General features: G+C 40.9%; 1 protein-coding gene across 1 annotated transcript in view; it reads right to left on the reverse strand.

The window, feature by feature from the left end:
• Positions 1 to 2,049: 2,049 nt before the first annotated feature.
• Positions 2,050 to 20,230, reverse strand: part of LOC136857528 (uncharacterized) — a 42,907-nt gene continuing 24,726 nt past the window's right edge. Inside the window, exons 2-4 of the mRNA XM_067136259.2 lie at positions 18,543 to 18,731; positions 14,152 to 14,372; positions 2,050 to 2,562 (exon numbers count right to left, since the gene is read on the reverse strand). Of these exons, the coding sequence (XP_066992360.2) occupies positions 2,403 to 2,562; positions 14,152 to 14,372; positions 18,543 to 18,731 (570 nt within the window). The 3' untranslated portion in view covers positions 2,050 to 2,402. The remainder of the gene's footprint in view (positions 2,563 to 14,151; positions 14,373 to 18,542; positions 18,732 to 20,230) is intronic.

The following is a 20,230-nucleotide window of genomic DNA, read 5'->3' on the forward strand; positions in this document are numbered from 1 at the left end:
AGCATTTGCCTGCTGTAAAAATAGGAAATCATCTTCAGGGCTGCCGACAGTGGGGTCCAAATATACTATCTCCTGAATGCAAGCTACCAGCTACGTGACCTAAAGTGCGGCCACTCGCTCGATATCATGCACATGATTTTTCTGGATATTCGCTTTCAAATGCATGGCCATTCAGTATAAGGAAAATGTCATCCCTTATATTTCGTAAAACAATAATTTCAGTCTTCAAGGAAAGATCCAAAGAATCTCATTCACACCGACAGGGGAATCAGTCGCGAAGGCAGCCCAGGTACGTCAATTCACTTGACAGTAAGTGTCACGCAAAGTATTATTTTATACGCACGGAAATGAATTTCCAGGAAACATTCTTGTGAGATGATACGCCACTGCCCTTTAACAACCTCTCTATGCAGCCATAAGCTGCACAGGAGATAGGCATTTTCCTTTAAAGAAGTATATACTTCAATTTAGGGGAAGCTCCAGTAGTGACAGTGCCAAGCAATCCAGCTTTTGCCAAATACCGCGCTCGTTCAACTTCGCACGCGATTGCAGCGCCAATGCTACCTCTTGTGTATTATTTACTAACTCCATGGTGCTAAATAAGTTCACAGACGCTCATTAGTTGGGCATAACGGATCAAAATAATAATAACAGACTAATAATGCCGGGCTGAGTAGCTCACACGGTTGGGGCGCTGGCCTTCTGATCCCTACTTGGCAGGTTCGATCCTGGCTCAGTCCGGTGGTATTTGAAGGTGCTCAAATACGCCAGCCTCGTGTCGGTAGATTTACTGGCACGTAAAAGAACTCCTGCGGGACTAAATTCCGGCACCTCGGCGTCTCTGAAAACCGCAAAAGTAGTTAGTGGCACGTAAAGCAAATAACATCATCATAATACTCTTCTTCTTCTTTATCGGTTCACCCTGCAGGGTCGGTTTTTCCCTCGGACTTAGCGAGGGGTTCCACCTCTACCGCCTCAAGGGCAGTGTCCTGGAGCTTCAGACTCTGGGTCGGGATACAACTGGGGAGGATGACCAGTACCTCGCCCAGGCGGCCTCACCTGATATGCTGAACAGGGGCCTTGCCGGGGGATGGGAAGTTTGGAAGGGATAGACAAGGAAGAGGGAAGTAAGCGGCCGTGGCCTTAAGTTAGGTACCAACTCGGCATTTGCCTTGAGGAGAATTGGGAAACCACGGAAAACCACTTCCAGGATGTATGAGGTGGGAATCGAACCCACCTCTACTCAGTTGACCTCCCGAGGCTGAGTGGACCCCGTTCCAGCCCTCGGGCCACTTTTCAAATTTCGTGGCAGAGCCGGGAATCGAACCCGGGCCTCCGGGGGTGGCAGCTAATCACTCTAACCACTACACCACAGAGGTGGACCATCATCATAATTAATAATAATAATAATAATAATAATAATAATAATAATAATAATAATAATAATAATAATAGGAATAAAATTGTATGAGCTCAGTTATGGAGTTGCAGGCCTCCTGAAGGGCAACCTGCCTACCGATTTCAATATTATGTTGTCCTGCTCTCTATCAATATTGTTCTGGGCTGGGTTGATTTTATTTTGTCTGGTGGCACAGAGAGCACCAGCAGAGATCTTTAACATACCGATGATAATGACATGAGGTATCAAGAGTTTTGACCATCCTCCAAAAATCGACTACCTCTGCCGGGATTGAAACCCGCATATATGAGATCAAGGGATTTAGCGAGGCAGCTACAAGAAAGGTTAAGCGGAAGGAAAAGAATAAAAATAACAAGAATAAGAATCAACGTAGAATAGGACTAAATTAAACTAAGGGTTAATTACTAGTAGATACCTCGTTAGAGATTTGAAGGAAGTGATTTTATTGTGACAAATCAAATTTATTTCGTAACAAATTATTACGAGTTCATGAAAGGTGGCATAAATATTCTGCTATATAGTTTAAAATAAAAACAGACTTCGTAGTCAAAGCGTACATAATAATAATAATAATAATAATAATAATAATAATAATAATAATAATAATAATAATAATAATAGTTCGTGGAAACCGTAAATAATTTAATGCTCGAGTTATACATTTTGAGTAGTAATTCTGTTTTCTAATGATCACCTTCGATAAACTCTACGAAATGAGAATATCTTAAAGTTAGTGGGATAAACTAATAAATGTATCAGTTCGTTACACATTAAATCGGCATGAATACGTTGGTTTTCCAAATGTGATCGTCGTATTACAGAGAAATGCAATGATGAAGAATGATTCACATACTTTTTTAGAATAAATTTCATGTCCCGTCTTCATACATTATTAATTGTCATTAAAGCAAGACATGCTAATATATAAAAAGAAAAGAAAAGAAAATAAAAGTAAAAGAAGGCGATCTCGATTAGATCGCTTTCATAAATTCGTAAGTGATCTGATAAAAACAGATTCTTTTTCGATAGAGCCAACGACATCCCGTTTCTTCCTCGGTCCCATGATCCTCTCTTGCACGAGGTACTCTGGAGGTTTGAGCGTACTGTTCGTCTCGAGCCACTTGCAGTAATTTTTGACGGATCTGGAAAGAAGATAATAAGAGTTTCGTCAGAGCTGACACAGATTTTATAAATATATTTTTCATCGAGTGTTTTAAGGTAATGGAATGTATCCGTTATCTGTGTGTGTACTTATTTGTTTGATAATCATGGATTCAGAGGTGTGAAAAGGGAACCGAACACGAGTTTAACCCTTAAAAGAAACGACTTCTTCTCGCTGGGACAGAGCCTTAACAAGGGTGATCAAGGATATTACAGCTCATATCTCTAGTGACCAGTCTGTAATAAGAATACAAGGAACTTCAACCAATAAAGAGTTGTCAATCTTCATCTTTCTCGTATTTTCACTTTCGTATTATCGCACCTACATGTACCTTTTTTTTAATATCAGGCGGAGCCGAACTCAACTGAGGTTTTCAGGATACCTTCTGAGTATATTGGTATTAGGACGCGTGGTCTCCGGTAGCTCGTTACAGAGTAATTGCATTTCGTTTGGCTTGTTGCCTCAGTTAGCTTTGTACTCGTATTGCACTGAAAATAATAAATGCTAGTTCTTGACAAACGCCGGGGTGTCGGAATTTCGTCCCGCAGGAATTCTTTAACGTGCCGGAAACTAACGATGGCGTGATCATGGTGGTCGACATTTTGGGCAATACCTGTCAGGGAACAGTTCTGTATTTGTTACGTACTGCACAGTACACTGGCGGAACAGATTGAACACACTGTGACCAAAGTGTACGTGTTTCGTCTGAGGGTTGTTGTATTACTCTGTGCTTTGTGCTGTACGTTTTGGTTATTGCATTTTACAGGCTCTTTCACTGATGTCGTTGTTTGAGTCATCAGTCCACAGACTGGTTTGATGCAGCTATCCAAGTCATCCTATCCTGTGTTAACCTTTTCATTTCTATATAAATGCTGCATCCTACATCTGCTCTTATCTGCTTGTCATATTCATACCTTGGTCTTCCCCTACACTTCCCGCAAAAATCAACTAAACAAGTCCTAGGAAGATGTGTCCCATCATTCTGTCTCTTCTTCTCGTCTAATTTAGCCAAATCGATCTCCTCTCACAAATTCGATTCAGTATCTCTTCATTCGTGGTTCGATCTATACATCTCACCTTCAGCATTCTTCCGTAACAATACATTTCAAAAGCCTCTATTCTCTTTCTTTCTGAGCCAGTTATTGTCCATGTTTCACTTCCATACAATGCCACGCTCCAGGAGAAACTTTCAAAAACATCTTTCTAATTCCTATATCAATGTTCGAGGTGAACAAATTTCTTTCCTTAAGAAAGGCCTTACTTGCTTGTGTCAGTCTGCATTTTATGTCCTCCTTACTTTTGTCATGGTCAGTTATTTTTCTACCCAAGTAACAACGATCACCTACTTGCTTTAAGACTTCATTTCCTCATCTGATATTACCTGCATCACCTGACTTCATTCGACTGCACTCCATTACTTTAGTTTTGGACTTATTTATTTTCATCTTGTACTCCTTTCCCAAGAGAATATGATATGAAGGTATTTTCACTGAAACAAGGATGCCTGGGGTAAAAACCGAATAAACCGTAATCGTAATTATATTATTACTCTCTAACGAGCCACCGGAGACCACGGGTATCCTGTACCAATATACTCAGAAGGTATCCCTGAACAAGCTCCGCAGGTTTATCGGTGGAGTTCGGCTTCACCCTGTACACTTACATCAGAATAGCGCACCGAAACATCTTCTGTGACACATTTAACCACAGACCGCACAATCAAGAGGACGTAACTGTGTTATCGTAATGAAGCTGACAGTCGACACGTTGGGAGACTGGACTTGAGTTTAAGTGGGGCCCGATACCTTTGACTGATCAAAGATGCGATTTTTCAATTTATTTTTATTTAAAATTGAACCTTTCTCTTTATAACAGTGCAAATTTTTTTTGTTAATATCTCTAATACTTTCGGAGTTATGACCAAAAGCGTGAAGCTCTGTCATCGAAGCAAGCCCTTTATTGGTAAGTTTGTTGACCTTTCTTCATAACTTTTGTTTTTCAGAACCGTTTCCTTGATAACTCTGAAAGTTTTTTATGATATTAAGATGAAATTTTTCATGATTGCATATTTCATAAAGAAGATAACCATATACTAGAATTATTGAGCTATCTTCATTGGTTAAGTTAAAAACATTCAAATAAAAATTAATGAAAACATTGACTAATTGAATTTAAAAAAATACTTGATGGACTTCACTGACCGTAGTATATATTGTAGCTAACTGATCATAATTAAAAAAAGAATCGTAGAAAAATATTCATATGTTTGGAAATTATCAGGGCATAATTGTGGCCATTTAAAATAATCAGTTACATATAATGGCATAGGTTTACATGTTTTATAAATACGTAGGAATATTATTAAGGAATAATGTGTTTCTCATACCAAGTTTCCTTGAAGTATTCATTAAAATTGCTGTGAACAAATGTTTAATATACCCCATTTTTCTATGTTCAAAGGTATACGTCCTCCCTTAAATGAAAAATAACACAGTATATTTCCGTGCTGAAAGTTTTGTTCTCTGTATAGATTATGAATAACTGTGTATTTGAGTTGTGTTAGGTTTGTGCACTTTTATTACCATTACTTGTCTAACTTGGTAGTGATTAGCTAAATATTCAAAACAAGAATCTCGAGCTTCAGATTCTCTCTGGCTAATATCTGAAGATCTCTTTATACTAAAAAATCCACAGTCTATTTCCAGTTATTCGACCGGCTTAGGGATGGAATGAATGAAGCCATCATCTAGCGGCGAGGATAGGAATTGTGCCGGCTGCCGAAGCCTGTCGCACTCCTTTGGAGCAAATGATTAATGACGAACAGATGAAATGAAATGACGTTAGAGAGTGTTACTGAAAGGAATGACGACAGGAAAAAAATGGAGTACCTGGAGAAAATCTTGTCCCGCCTCCGCTTTGTCCAGCATATATTCTCACATGGAGTGAGCGGGATTTGAACCACGGAATCCAGCGGTGAGAGGCCGTCGCTCTGCCGCTTGAGCCATGAGGCTCTTCTCTTTATATTACTACAGTAAATCTTTTGAGAACTCAGCGATTACAGTAAGGTCATTAGAAGAAGCGAAAGTGATAATAAACACCCTTACTGTCTCCTTAAGCCAGCGGTGCGCATCTCACAGATAGTGTGACGAATCTTCACACTGCGGAACGAAAGAGCCAGCGCGTATGGCGGCTGCTAAGATTGCGTAGTCCAGTATGAACACTCGTCAGTGGTGGCTGGTGTTCAGGCAGGAATTGTTACATATGGTTAAAAATTATATTTTGTTTAACATTTTATTTTGATTTGAAATTGACGACGTTTATTTCCTAAGAATAAATTTAATTTAACGATTATACTTGTTTGTCAAAGCCATTTGTTAATTTAAACGCAGCCCTAGATGTTACGTTTTCATAATGTAAATGTATAACGTAAATATTAGTTAAGAATATATTGCTTCTCTGAAGTTGATTAATTATAGTGAGTAACACGGTGCTTATAAAGTAAAATATGATGACAATAAACAACATTTACTTTGTCATTACGTTAATTTAAAGTCGCTACGACATGTATACATGCTGAGAGGATTTACCATGCACACAGAACACGCGTACCTTCTTGCTGCTCCACAAGTGCAGATGAGATGCACAGCGCTGCCTTAAGCTGAGGGCTGGTTCGAGGTCCACTCAGCCTATGTGATTACAAATGAGGAGCTATCTGAAGGCGAGGTGCCGTCCCGGTCTAGAAAACCAAGAATAACGGTAGAGAGAATTCGTCGTGCTGACCACGCGACACCTCATAATCTGCAGACCTTCGGGCTGGGCAGCGGTCGCTTGATAAGCCATGGCCATTCGGGGCTGTTGCGCTATGGGGTTTGGTTTGAGTAAAATATTAGTTTAGGGAAAGGCCTAAAATATAATTCTCAAATATTTATGTCATTAGTGGTCATATCGATAAATTACGCAATTAAAGTTATAAAGAAATAATTTTCCGATCATTTATGTCTTATAACTTACATTTTTCTTTACCGCGCTGGCCATGATAACATACATATTCGTGAATTTCGATTTTCGTTGCTAAGTCCATGTCAACGCTGATCTACGAGAAAATGAGTGAACAGAATTTAATGAAAACCCGTATGAAAAGTCTGGGAATAAGGTACTACAGACTGGGATGTAAATAATGTTATTCACGCTTAATGACATGGTAGTTAGGGGAAGGTGCCTAAAATTTAATTTTTTAAATACCTATGTTATTGGTCCTATCGAAAAGTATTACATAACAAAAGTTATAGAGAATACAAGTTCTGAACTTTTATGTCTTATACAGTTTTACAGTACCGACTATGATAGTATAATTCATGAATTTAGACTATTGTTGCTTAGTCCATATCAACGTCGAGCAATGCTAACACGGAAGGCCTTAAAATTAGGACTATTCGGCAGTACCATATAACTGATAAAACAGGCATGAGGGAGATTTTAAGAAAAGTAACTATGATCAGTAAAAAACGACAAATAAAAATGTAAACAGATTCTGGGATGGGGTTAAAGCAATTGTTGAGGAATGTGAAAATAGGTTTGTACCTCTAAAGGTGGTGAGGAATGCTAAAGACCCACTTTATTATAACAGAGAAATAAAGAGACTAAGAAGGAGGTGCAGATTGGAAAGAAATAGAGTTAGACATGGCTGTGGAAGTAAGGAGAAATTGAAGGAACTTACTAGGAAATTAAATCTAGCAAAGAAGTCAGCTAAGGATAACATGATGGCAAGCATAATTGGCGGTCATACAAATTTTATTGAAAAATGGAAGAGTATATATAAGTACTTTAAGGCAGAAAACGGTTCCGAGAAGGACATTCCAGGAATCATTAATGAACAAGGGGAGTGTGTATGCGAGGATATTCAAAAGGCAGAAGTATTCAGTCAGCAGTATGTAAATATTGCTGGTTACAAGGATAATGTCCAGATAGAGGAGGTGACTAATACTAAAGAAGTATTAAAATTTACCTATGACAACAATGGCATTTACATTAAGATACAAAAGTTGAAAACTAGAAAAGCAGCTGGAATTGATAAGGTTTCGGGGGTTATACCAAAGACAATAGGTTGGGATTTAGTACCATATCTGAAGTACTTACTTGATTATTGCTTGCATGAAGGAGCTACAGCAGATGAATAGAGAGTTGCTTTAGTAGCCCCTGTATATAAAGGAAAGGGTGATAGACATAAAGCTAACAATTACAGGCCAGTCAGTTTGATATGCATTGCATGTAAGCCTTAGGAAAGCATTTTTTCCGATTATATTAGACATGTTCGTGAAATTAATAACTGGTTCGATAGAAGGCAGTGCGGGTTAAGGAAAGGTTATTCCACTGAAGCTCAACTGTAGGATTCCAGCAAGATATAGCAGATATTCTGGATTCAGGAGGTCAAATAGACTATATCGCGATTGACCTGTCTAATGCATTTGACAGGGTGGATCATGGAAGACTACTGGCAAAAATGAGTGCAATTCGACTAAAGAAAAGAGTGATTAAAAGGGTTGCTATATTTCTAGAAAATAGAACTCAGAGAATTAGAGTAGGTGAAGCTTTATCTGACCCAGTAATAATTAAGAGGGGAATTCCTCAAGACTGTATTATTAGACCTTTATGTTTTCTTATACCAGGTGGCTCTCGAACGCCGTACTTTCTACATATAAATCTCCCGCATGCACAAATGATGAATGTGATGTCTACCAACTGATTTTCACAGGGGAACTATTGCCAGCGGGCAGGTTACGGCAGAATATGAAGAGATAAGAATCGGAGTGTCGCTCGCAGCATGTTACTCAGCGCCACTGGTCGAATGCACCCCTTGCATTAGTAAACATCGTTTTCCACCGCATAGTTCTAGGCTGGTGTATGGTACAGCCGCACTATATTTGCTGTCTGCACATCGACAGTGACTAGTGTGGTCAGCAGCGATGAATAAATAGACATTATTTTAAACTGAACAACCTGGTCGGAATGCAACAGAAGCTCCAAACAGACGTATGCCTTCTACACACGTATTTCTCCGAACAGTACTAGTTTTTATTTCATACAAGCAAATCTTTCATCGAGTGGAATGTCTACACGTGTATAAATTAATAAGTTATTAGATTTTCTTTTCTGCATCTTTGGCGTGTCTACAAACAGTAGCGGCGATTAGGGGGTGTAGCGAGGAGGGACATTCGCCCCCCCACCCACCCACCCACCCACCCACATTGTAGAGTAAACATTACATTTTTATTCCACTTTAACCAGCTGGAACTAGGAATTATTTAAAACAAAACTATTTGTACATGCCTGTCGCTGTTAACCGATTTGTATAGCACTGCGGCAAGTAGTGGAGACTTTGCATGTGCTGTGAGGAAGGGTAGTAGGGGTACATATTTTTTTTGCCAAGATCGTGGCCACTGAGTTATAATTCACCCGCTTGCGCGCGCATTCGTCAGTCTGGCAGTCTCTTTAGTGTCTGTTAGTTTCTTAGTGTGTATTTAATACTAAATGATTTTTAATTGCGTAATCATGCCCAGGCGAGGTGGCCGTGGGGTTACGGGCGCGCAGCCGTGAGCTTGCACTCGGGAGATAGTGGTTTCGAATCCCACTGTCGGCAGCACTGAAGTTGGTTTTCCGTGGTTTCCCCATTTTCATACCAGGCAAAGGCTGGGGCTGTACCTTAATTAAGGCCACGGCTGCTTCCTTCCCATAAGTCCTATCTGTGTCGGTGCGACTTAAAGTCAATTGTAAAAAAGATATATTTAATTGTAATTGTAATTTCAACGCAAGAGAATATCAACTTTACTTTCACCGGACTAAATTCTTTCGTTTGTTTTATGTTATTTTATATGTAAATGTACTTAACCTGCCCCGTGGATTATTCGCAATAATAGTGTTTTGAGATTTTGATTCAATGCTGTATAATACAATTTTCACCAGGTCTCACAAACATACTACGGGGCAGGTTAAATACATAAATGTTCAGCTCTATGGCTAAATGGTTAGCGTCACAGGGGTTCCGGGTTCGATTCCCGGCAGAGTTGGGAATTTTAACCAACATTGGTTGATTTCTCTGGAACGGGGGCTGGGTCTATGTGTCGTCTTCATCGTCAACACGACGCGCAGGTCGCCTACGATCGTCAAATCAAAAGACCTGCACCTGGCGAGCCGAACATGTCCTCGGACACTCCCGGCACTAAAAGCCATACGCCATTTCATTTTTCATTTTTACTTAATAAATAACATAACACAAAGAAGTAATTTAGCCCAGTGAAAGGAACGTCGGTATTTTCTCCCGTTGAAATACAATTACAACTGAATACTTTTTTTTACAATTGGCTTTACGTCGTACCGACATAGATAGGATTTATGGCGACGATAAAACAGGCAAGGGCTACGCGTGGAAAGGAAGCGACCGTGGCATTAAATAAGGTAAAACACCCGTACTTGCATGGTGTGAAAATGGGAAACCACGGAAAACCATCTTCGGGGCTGCCGACAGTGGGATTCGAAATCACAATCTCCCGAGTGCAAGCTTACAGCTGCGCGCCCGTAACCCCACGGCCACCTCGCCCGGTACAATTAAATAGAAGTACGGCATGATTATGCATTTAATAATCATTTAGTATTTAAATACACACTAAGAAACTAACAGACACTAAAGAGACTGCCAAACTGATGAATGCGCGCGCAAGCGGGTGAATTATAACTCCGTGGCCACGATCTTGGCAAAAAAATATGTACCCCTACTACCCTTGCTCACAGCACATGCAAAGTCTCCACTACTTGCCGCAGTGCTATACAAATTGGTTAGCCGCGACGATGAGCATTTTGTGCGTATTTCCGTAAATAATTATGTTAATGTCCGCCTCTGTGGTGTAGTGGTTAATGTGATTAGCTGCCACCACCGGAGGCCCGGATTCGATTCCCAGCTCTGCAACGAAATTTGAAAAGTGGTACGAGGGTTGGAACGGGGTCCCTTCAGCCCCTGGAGGTCAACTGAGTAGAGGTGGGTTGGATTCCCACCTCAGTCATCCTGGAAGTGCTTTTCCGTGGTTTCCCACTTCTCCTCCAGGCAAATGCCGGGATGGTACCTAACTTAAGGCTACGGCCGCTTCCCTGCCTCTTTCTAGTCTATCCCTTCCAATCTTCCCATCCCCCGGAAGGCCCCTGTTTAGCATAGCAGGTGAGGCCACCTGGGCGAGGTACTGGTCATCCTACCCAGTTGTATCCCCGACCCAGAGTCTGAAACTCCAGGACACTGCCCTTGAGGGGGTAGATGTGGGATCCCTCGCTGAGTCCGAGGGAAAAGCCAACCCTGGAGGGTAAACAGATTAAGAAGAAGAAATATGTTAATAATTAAAGAAAATAAACGAAGGAATTAGCAGATAAGATAACAAGGTTTGTACGAACAGCTTTTTAAAAATAATTCCTAGTTCAGCTGGCTACAGTGGAATAAAAATGTAATGTTTACTCTACAAAGTGGGGGGGGGGGGACTGTCCCTCCTCGTCCCACCCCCAATCACCGCTACTGTTTGTAGACTCGCCAAAGATGCAGGAAAGGAAATCTAATAACTTATTAATTTATACACGTGTAGAGTTGTTTGTATGAAACAAAAACTAATACTGTTCGGTGGAGTACGTGTGTAGAAGGCATTGGAGCTTATGTTGCATTCCGACCAGATTATCCAGATCAAAATAATGTCTGTTTATTCATCGCTGCTAAACACGCTAGTCATTGTCGGTTTGCAGACAGCAAATATAGTGCGGCTGTACCATACACCAGCCTAGAACTATGCGGTCGAAAACGATGTTTATTAATGCAAGGGGTGCATTAGACCGGTAGCGCTGAGTAACATGCTGCGAGCGACACTCCAGTTCTTATCTCTTCATATTCTAACGTAACCTGTTCGCTGTGAAAATCAGTTGGTAGACATCCCATTCACCATTTGTGCATGCGGGACTATTATAAGTAGAAAGTACGGAGTTCGGGAGCCACCTGGTATCAATGATATGAGTCAAGAAGTGGAATCAGAGATAAGGCTTTTTGCGGATGATGTTATTCTGTGCAGAGTAATAAATTAGTTACAAGATTGTGAGCAACTGCAAAATGAGCTCGATGATGTGTGATGGACAGCAGGCAATGTTGTGTTGATAAACGGGGTTAAAAAGTCAGGTTGTGAGTTTCACAAATATGAAAAGTCCTCTCAGTTTAAATCACTGCGTCGATGGGTTCAAAGTTCTTTATGGGGATCACTATAAGTACTTAGGTGTTACTGTAAGGAAAGATCTTCATTGGGCAATCACATAAATAGGATTGTAAATAAAGGGTACAGATCTCTGCACATGGTTATGAGGGTGTTTAGGTGTTGTAGTAAGGACGAGGAGAGGGCATACAAGTCTCTGGCAAGACCCCAAATAGAGTATGGTTCCAGTTTAAGGGATTCTCACCAGGATTACTTGATTCAAGAACTGGAAAATATCAAAAGAAAAGCAGCTCGATTTTTTCGGGGTGATTTCCGACAAAAGCGTAGCGTTACAAAAAAGTTGCAAAGTTTGGGCTGGGAAGACTTGGGAGAAAGGAGACGAGATGCTTGACTAACAGGTTATGTTCCGAGCTGTCAGTGGAAAGATGGCGTGTAATGACATCAGTTGACTAATAAGTTTGAGTGGTGTGTTTAAAAGTAGGAAAGATCACAATATGAAGTTAAAGTTGCAATTCAAGAGGACAAATTGGGGAAAATATTCGTTTATAGGAAGGGGAGTTAGGGATTTGAGTAACTTATCAAGGGAGATGTTCAATACATTTCTATTTTCTTTGAAATCATTCAAGAAAAGGTTAGGAAAACAACGAGTAGGGTATCTGCCACCTGAACAACTGCCCTTAATGCAGATCAGTAGTGATTGACTGATGGAAATACTGTTTAATCGTGTTAAATGCAATAGTTTTTGTCAGGATTGTCTTAAGGTGTAAAACCGTGTGGTTGTCCGTCCATATCGACAAGGAAAATGGTGAAGATGATTATTTTAAATAATGAGAAAAAACCGTAACGGAACGATCACTTGAACAATAAGACAAGAAGGTGCCATGAAAGAAGGAAGGACTCCCTTTACAGTAGATGCCCTAACATCCGAGAGTCGGGAAAAAACTAAATGTGAAGGTCTGAAATATTGAAAGGTCTTAAAACTGTTAACAATAACATTACATTGACCGTTGTTGTGATTTGATTTGTCTCTTCTGCTGGCACTTATCTCCGATAGGTGGGATTACTGCTGCCCGAGTAAAACAGTCTGCATGAATATTGGGGAAAGTAGCTGAGGAGTTAGGTAACTATGTACATGCCTCATGATTATCCCGTCAATGACGGGTATTACAGCTATTATTCATATAATTGCAGTTATCCGACCTTGGCTTGGCCACCACGCTTTCCTAACTTAAATTCCCTGGACTTTTACCTGTTGTATGTGTTGATGATAGACAAACTCTCCGTGCTTGCATTGTGCCAACCTGTTATGAATAGTGTGAAAACGTCACTCATGGGGTTCGTTAGTTAGGGCATTTCAATGGGTCTGGAAAACTGATATAATATTGTTCCTTCTTACTCGAAGAAGAGAACTCACATATTTCCCTAGTACACCTCATCAGTGATGTCAAGGCTGTCCATGGTGGAATTATTGGGGGGGGGGGGATCCAACCATCCTTCAGGCTGACGATTCAACAACCGCTAACAATCCCATTGCTATGCTCTCTTTCTATGAAGTCTATAATTTGTATGGAATATTGAGTAAATGACATACTGTACATTGGTAGCAATCCGTTTTGTTATTAGTTCTGTTGTCCAGACTGTTGATACTTTACCCCGATTCAGTACTCCTACTGTTATCACTGCATTGTATAGCCTACATTGCTTTTCTATACCTCACGATTTATTGGCCCAGTTTCAAACTGATGATTAGTTATTCGGATGTTGCTACTGCCTTGGGCATTGCAATGCATTTTTGGTATCATAACATAAGTTATATGAATACTACTACTAATAATGATGTTAAAATAATAATTTCAAATTTCGTGCGGTTGTTACTAGCCTAGTGTGTATGTGTGTGTTGTTAGTGTATATGTGTGTGACTTGAGTTACAGGAATGTTAGGACTGCAAAGTGTTTAGAAGTGGTTTTTCCTTGCTAGTGGCTTTACGTTGCACCGACACAGATAGGTCTTATGGCGACGATGGGATAGAAAAGGCCTAGGAGTTGGAAGGAAGCGGCCGTGGCCTTAATTAAGGTACAGCCTCAGGATTTGCCTGGTATGAAAATGGTAAATTACGGAAAACCATCTTCAGGGCTGCCGACAGTGGGATTCTAACCCACTTTCTCCCGGATGCAAGCTCACAGCCGAGCGCCCCTAACCACACGGCCAACTCGCCCGGTTGGGGTAGAAATGGAAGATAGAAGAGCCAGACGTTGTTAACTTAAACCTCATGTTAACATGTGTACGGTTTAGGTTTTTGGACCCACATTCACTTTTGAGGTAGCCCGTATAATAAACTGTACCTGAGATCCGTGATACCCTCGAACACTTCAGCCATAGTGACCACCTCTGGCGGCACGGTGCGGACCTCCAGCCAGTTCTCGAACAGTTTTTCGGCGGGAGGTCTAAACCGCAGGGGTGGAATCATGGGTAAGCAGCGTCCAAACGCTACAAGACGAGGCTTCATTTTCTCAGCATTGATGTCTCGCCACAGCTCACGGCGTAGTCCACTGTGCAACTCAGCCTATGGCATAAAACATGCATTAATAATAATAATAAATCTACAATTTTAAATGAACTAAGATACTGGCATTATAATCTGCAGTAAAATTAAGTTCCGTCCCTCTTACCAAGAAACAGCTTAAGATGAAATGAAGTTTGAATGATCAATTATGATATCATAAACTTAATAGTAATAATTACTATGCCGTAAAAGAATATTTACATACTTAGAAGTAGCAGTTTGTTATTGCAGATTTAAATGGAATGTGCTATATCTAAGACATATATTGCAATTAACCTTGATAAGATGACCAATTAAGACACCAGAACACAGCTGCATCCCTGGCGTTGTTACACGGGCTCTCCACATCACGGCAACATGTGTAAATTGTGCTAATAAAGTGTTATATTAATATTTATATACAGGGTGCTCGGAAACAACGTGAGTCGTATGAGTGTTACAGGATTGGTTATACCGATAAATAATTTAGAAAACATAATTTGATATTTTGCGCCGTCGTAATTTTATCAGCTGTTCAAGTTAGCCAATCAGATCACTTCGCGGGCAAATTAAAATGGGCTTTGCGAGGTGGTGTGGCTTAATCTGCATGTGGCTTAAGACCGGATTGAGAGCTTTGCCGAGAAATCAGCATCGAAAAACAAACACACCGTGGATTTCAGCCGGTGTCACCACAACCTACTTGCTATCTCTTTCCACCCTGGATTTCGTTGCAGGACCCTGTCAAACTTTTTCCTGATAGCGGCTACCTTCGCAGATGTTTGCACAAGACGTCCTCTACAATCCTGTAGGTGGGCCGGCGTAAGGTTGCACATTACAGCTGTGCACAATATTGGTTGCACTGCAATGGCGCACGAAGCGATGTTGCCGCCGTAACAACAGCTGATTGCAAGACATGTGAGTTTTCAAAAACACGGTAGAAATGCTTATAATGTCATCGCGATGATACACAATACAAATGAAATCGGCCGGCAAAAATCGAACTTCCAACACACCGATTAAGTTTTCAATAAAATATTTCATCACAAAATGATATGATATAGTTCTACTACGAAGTTCTTATTATCATGATATTAGAAAATAGGTACAGAAGAAATCGGCCGACAAGAATCTTACTATAATTACACCAATAAATGTTACAATAACATATACCGGTGCTAACATACAAGGTTCAAGTCAAATGTATTAAGTTTGCGAAATTTCAGAAACATTTTCATACCTGATTCACACTGGTAGATGATCGATACTGGAAGGTATCACTACCGTCGCCTTCCTTGTCATTGTCGTCATCTTCGTCTAGACAGATCATCAACTCCTGACAGTCCCTGATGATGCCATGTAATGCCATTGCCGAGTCAATGAATGTTGCGACATGGCTAACTTTTTCTAATGCCTGACTATTAAGGGCCACTCCGCGGCGCAAAGAATGACCAATTTTTCACTTCGCGGTTCATGACTATGTTGTCGTTTCCGTGACGTCGCACTGCACTCGTTGAAATAAAATTTCACAATTATCTCACAAAGAAAACAAAACTTTCATAAACGTGCGAATCACACCTGACCACGTGCTGGCAGCGACAGGCAAAACGGCAACACTTCAATACGACAGTCAAGCCAGTTATAGATGGCACCACTATACTATAAATATTGCCAACAACAATCAAATGAAAATAGTTCGTATTCATTTTGTGGCTCGTTTAAACCTTATAATTTAAATGATCATATTTTTGAAAGCAAATAAAAGATTATAAGCACTATACGGAATTAAAATGAATAAAATGCGTAACTGTATCTGACATAAAAAGTAGTAGATTGGTCATTCTGATTGACGGGTGACGTTCTTCATTTCGTTTTTGTAGTGGTGCCAACATGAATTACAACTGTCAAGTGCAACCTTTTGCCGGCCCACCTATAATGGCCTTCACAAGGGGCATGCCACATCTCTCTAACTCTGTGACGGCTCCCGGTAGCTTTCTTAAGTTGTCTGCAGGAACGTCAAATCTGCTCGAACCGATAGGCAGTACATGGCTTTCCTGGGTTCTCTTATAGAGACAGCATCCTCATCATCCATGGCCTGAATTTTATAAGCGTTGCCACAAAGGAACTTGCCATAAAACACAAGTTAATAGGCTTGTAATTGCTATAGCGAAATGCGATACAAACACAAAATCCCACTCCCCAAGCAAGAGGAAAGCCATCTTGTCGGTTGCCGTTAGTAGGGTTCAAACTCACCAGCTCTTGACTGCAAGCTCAGTGAATGTCTGAATTTAACTGGTATTTCTTATTTTTTTTCAGTTTCTGTCGGATCTTCAACAAGTACCTATTCTTCATAGCTGTTTCACTCTATGTGAGATTTGTGTTGGACAAAGCGGAGGCGGGACATGTTTTTCTCCGGGTACTCCGGTTTTCCCTGTCATCTTTTATTCCATCAACACTCTGCATTAACATTTCATCTCATTTGTCAGTCATTTAGCATTGCCCCAGAAGAGTGCGACAGGCTTCGGCAGCCGGCATAATTCCTATCCTCGCCGCTAGATGGGGCTACATTCATTCCATTCCTGACCCGGTCGAATGACTGGAAACAGGCTGTGGATTTTCATTTCCACAACAGATAAGCATATTATTAGCTTCGCGCAAAGAGACCTCGTTCGAAACTGAGTTGACTGATAACGTTGATCAGCTGATGAGGACATCTGTGATCGGGATTTGAACCACGGTACCCAGCGGTGAGAGGCCGACGCGCTGTCGTCTGAGCCACGGAGGCTCTACCGCTTACCTGTTGTGCGGTTTAATATTTTTTCAAATGTTATTTGAATAGTTTTGTAATTAATTGTACCGAGCTCGATAGCTGCAGTCGCTTAAGTGCGGCCAGTATCCCGTATTCGGGAGATAGTAGGTTCGAACCCCACTGTCGGCAGCCCTGAAAATGGTTTCAGGCAAATGCTGGGGCTGTACCTTAATTAAGGCCACGGCCGCTTCCTTCCCACTCCTAGCCCTTCCCTGTCCCATCGTCGCCATAAGACCTATCTGTGTCGGTGCGACGTAAAGCAACTAGCTAGTCTAGTAGTCTAATTAATTGTGTTCGTAAATTTTTCTGCGTTACAATCGAACGCCAAGTTCAGCAACCCTGAAGTTGGGTTTTCCGTGGTTTCCCATTTTCACACTAGACAAATGCTGGGTCTGTACCTTAATTAAGGCCACGGTTGCTTGCTTCCTACTTTCCCTATCCCATCGTCGCCATAACTCCTATCTGTGACACTGCGACGGAAAGCATTTTTTAAAAGAAAATAAATTAAAACAATTAAGTTTAGTACAAACACCCAAGTCCGCCTCAGTGGTGTAGTGGTTAGTGTTATTAGCTGCCACCTCCGGAGGCCCGGGGTCGATTCTCGGCTCTGCCACGAAATTTGAAAAGTGGTACGAGGGCTGGAACGGGGTGCACTCAGCCTCGGGAGGTCAACTGAGTAGGTGTGGGTTCGTTCCCACTTCAGTCATCCTGGAAGTGGTTTTGCGTGGTTTCCCACTTCTCCTCCCGGCAAATGCCGGGATGGTACCTAGCTTAAGGCCGCGGCCGCTTCCTTTCCTCTTCCCATCCCCCCGCAAGGCCCCTCCTCCCCAGTTGTATCCCCCGACCCAGAGTCTGAAGCTCCAGGACGCTGACCTTGAGGCGGTAGAGGTGGGATCCCTCGCTGATTCCGAGGGAAAATCCGACCCTGGAGATAAAGAGATAAAGAAGAAAAAGAAGAAGACAAACACCTAAGCGTTTATGGTTGGCAGCTCAGCAGCTTAGCTGTTAAGCCGCGGAGGCGGTCAAGTAAAACCTATTACACTTTATTTTTTTTAACAATCTTACAATAAAGAATAATTCTTTTGTTCATATTTCTACCGGTTGTAATTAAATGTATGTTAAGTTATTCATAGGTTTTACATTGTTTTTGAGGGGGGCCCTAATTTTTATTTTGACAGACGGGCCCGTATCACATTCGTTACGCCCTTGGGGAGAACTGGTAAGAACATGGGGAGAAGTTAAGAAGAAACATGGTTAGGAAACGCCTTGTTGTTTTGCCGGAGCCGAGACAAAACTGCGTGAGAAAATATTTATCGGCTCAACTGAGGAATTCCTCATCTCACAAAGCGCAGATAAGTAGGGAAGGTCATCGTATGATAACTTACCGCGGGTAGATTTGTAGCTTTGGCGATAGCGGCAGTCACGTGTGACATCTCCTGGATCCTCACACACAAGGAACGTGCGGCAGGCATGTCGAAGCCGATCTCGAACAGCTGAGTGAGAACTTCCTCCGTCATGATAGTCTTTTCCATGCCGCACAGCCCACGGAGCCATTCGCAGAAGTCTCTCGTTATCTGCAATCAGAAAATTCATGATACAATATTGTTAATAATGAATAGTGGGTTTTAATATTCCATATGCCTTGCAATAAATACAGTATGCGTCACAGTAGAGTAGCCAGGATCGGCCGATGGCGAGGTTTATAGTTACAAAATGATGGTAGAACACAATGCAGGCGCATGCATGACTTACCATTATAAGGGCACTGATACAAGAGAGTTATAAATCTGTTGGTTCTACAGTTATGTCTCTGAATGTTTATTTTCTGTTTATTTTATTTTTGTAAACATTCCATGGAGGGGGGGGGGTCTTCTGACCACCAGTAATCCCCTCTGGCTACGCCCCTGAAGTGACGAAACAAACAGTACTGAAATTATAAATAAATTCTGAACATTAAGATACGTCTTTATAACTTGTGGGGTGTCGAAGGTAACACGCATCTAACTGCGTCGGTACAGCACGTGTTCAAAATGTGCACCCTTACGTCTCACGCTTTGTTAATGGTCCTGTATTATTCAGGAGATAGTATTCTCGAACTCCACTTTCGGCAGTCCTGAAGATAGTTTTCTGTGATTTATCATTTTCACACCAGGTAAAAGCTGGTGCTATACATTAATTAACGCTACGGTCGCTTCCTTCCTAGTCTTAGCTCTACTCTATCTCATGGCCGCCATAAGGCCTACCTGTGACGTTGTGACGTTAACTTAAAAATAAATAAATTACGGTCCCTACTGATCGAATCCTTAGCATAAATGGGATAGAGTGGTTAGTTTAATGTTCAAACACCTTTACACTTAGGAATTAAGAAAGTACTCATTTTTCTTTTTGCAAGCTGAGGGAATAAACTACCAGCAAAGGACTGATAACTTCCATGGCGCTTGAAGTCCCAGTTAAAAATGCCTTCCACATTCCATATTCATAAGCACACGCCCAATAATATATTTACACGCGTTGTATTATCGCAGTGTATACCCATACGAATGTTTGCTCGTCATTATGGCTCGAAATAATTGTTATCGGACACTATACGTGAAATATGAACGCTATCATGCGAACAGGTTGCATGAACGATTCTTATAAATGGTCAATATTGCGTTTCTTTGATGTAGTCACGAAACAGCACGCGGATGTTGAGGAACGAAACTAATAACGATAAAGACTACTACTGGGGTAAGGTTGTATTTAAAATTATATCGTGTTGTAATGTTTATATTGCAAACTGTTTGAAATAATAATAATAATAATAATAATAATAATAATAATAATAATAATAATAATAATAATAATAATAATAATAATAATAATAATAATATCTATTGGACCCGTGCTGTTCCGCAGCACTTCTTATAAATAGGTCAGGTAACTCGCCTTGATATGCCTGTCACACTCATATTGTTTCGCCTGCCCTTTTCAATAGTTTTATGAATATTTAATACTAGTACATGATGACTGATTCATTCGTAATGTAGTTTATAACACTTTTTTCCATGCAATATTCTCTGTGCTTCGACTA

Source organism: Anabrus simplex, chromosome 1, assembly GCF_040414725.1.
Source record: "Anabrus simplex isolate iqAnaSimp1 chromosome 1, ASM4041472v1, whole genome shotgun sequence".
In the NCBI taxonomy this organism is placed as follows: Eukaryota; Metazoa; Arthropoda; class Insecta; order Orthoptera; family Tettigoniidae; genus Anabrus; species Anabrus simplex.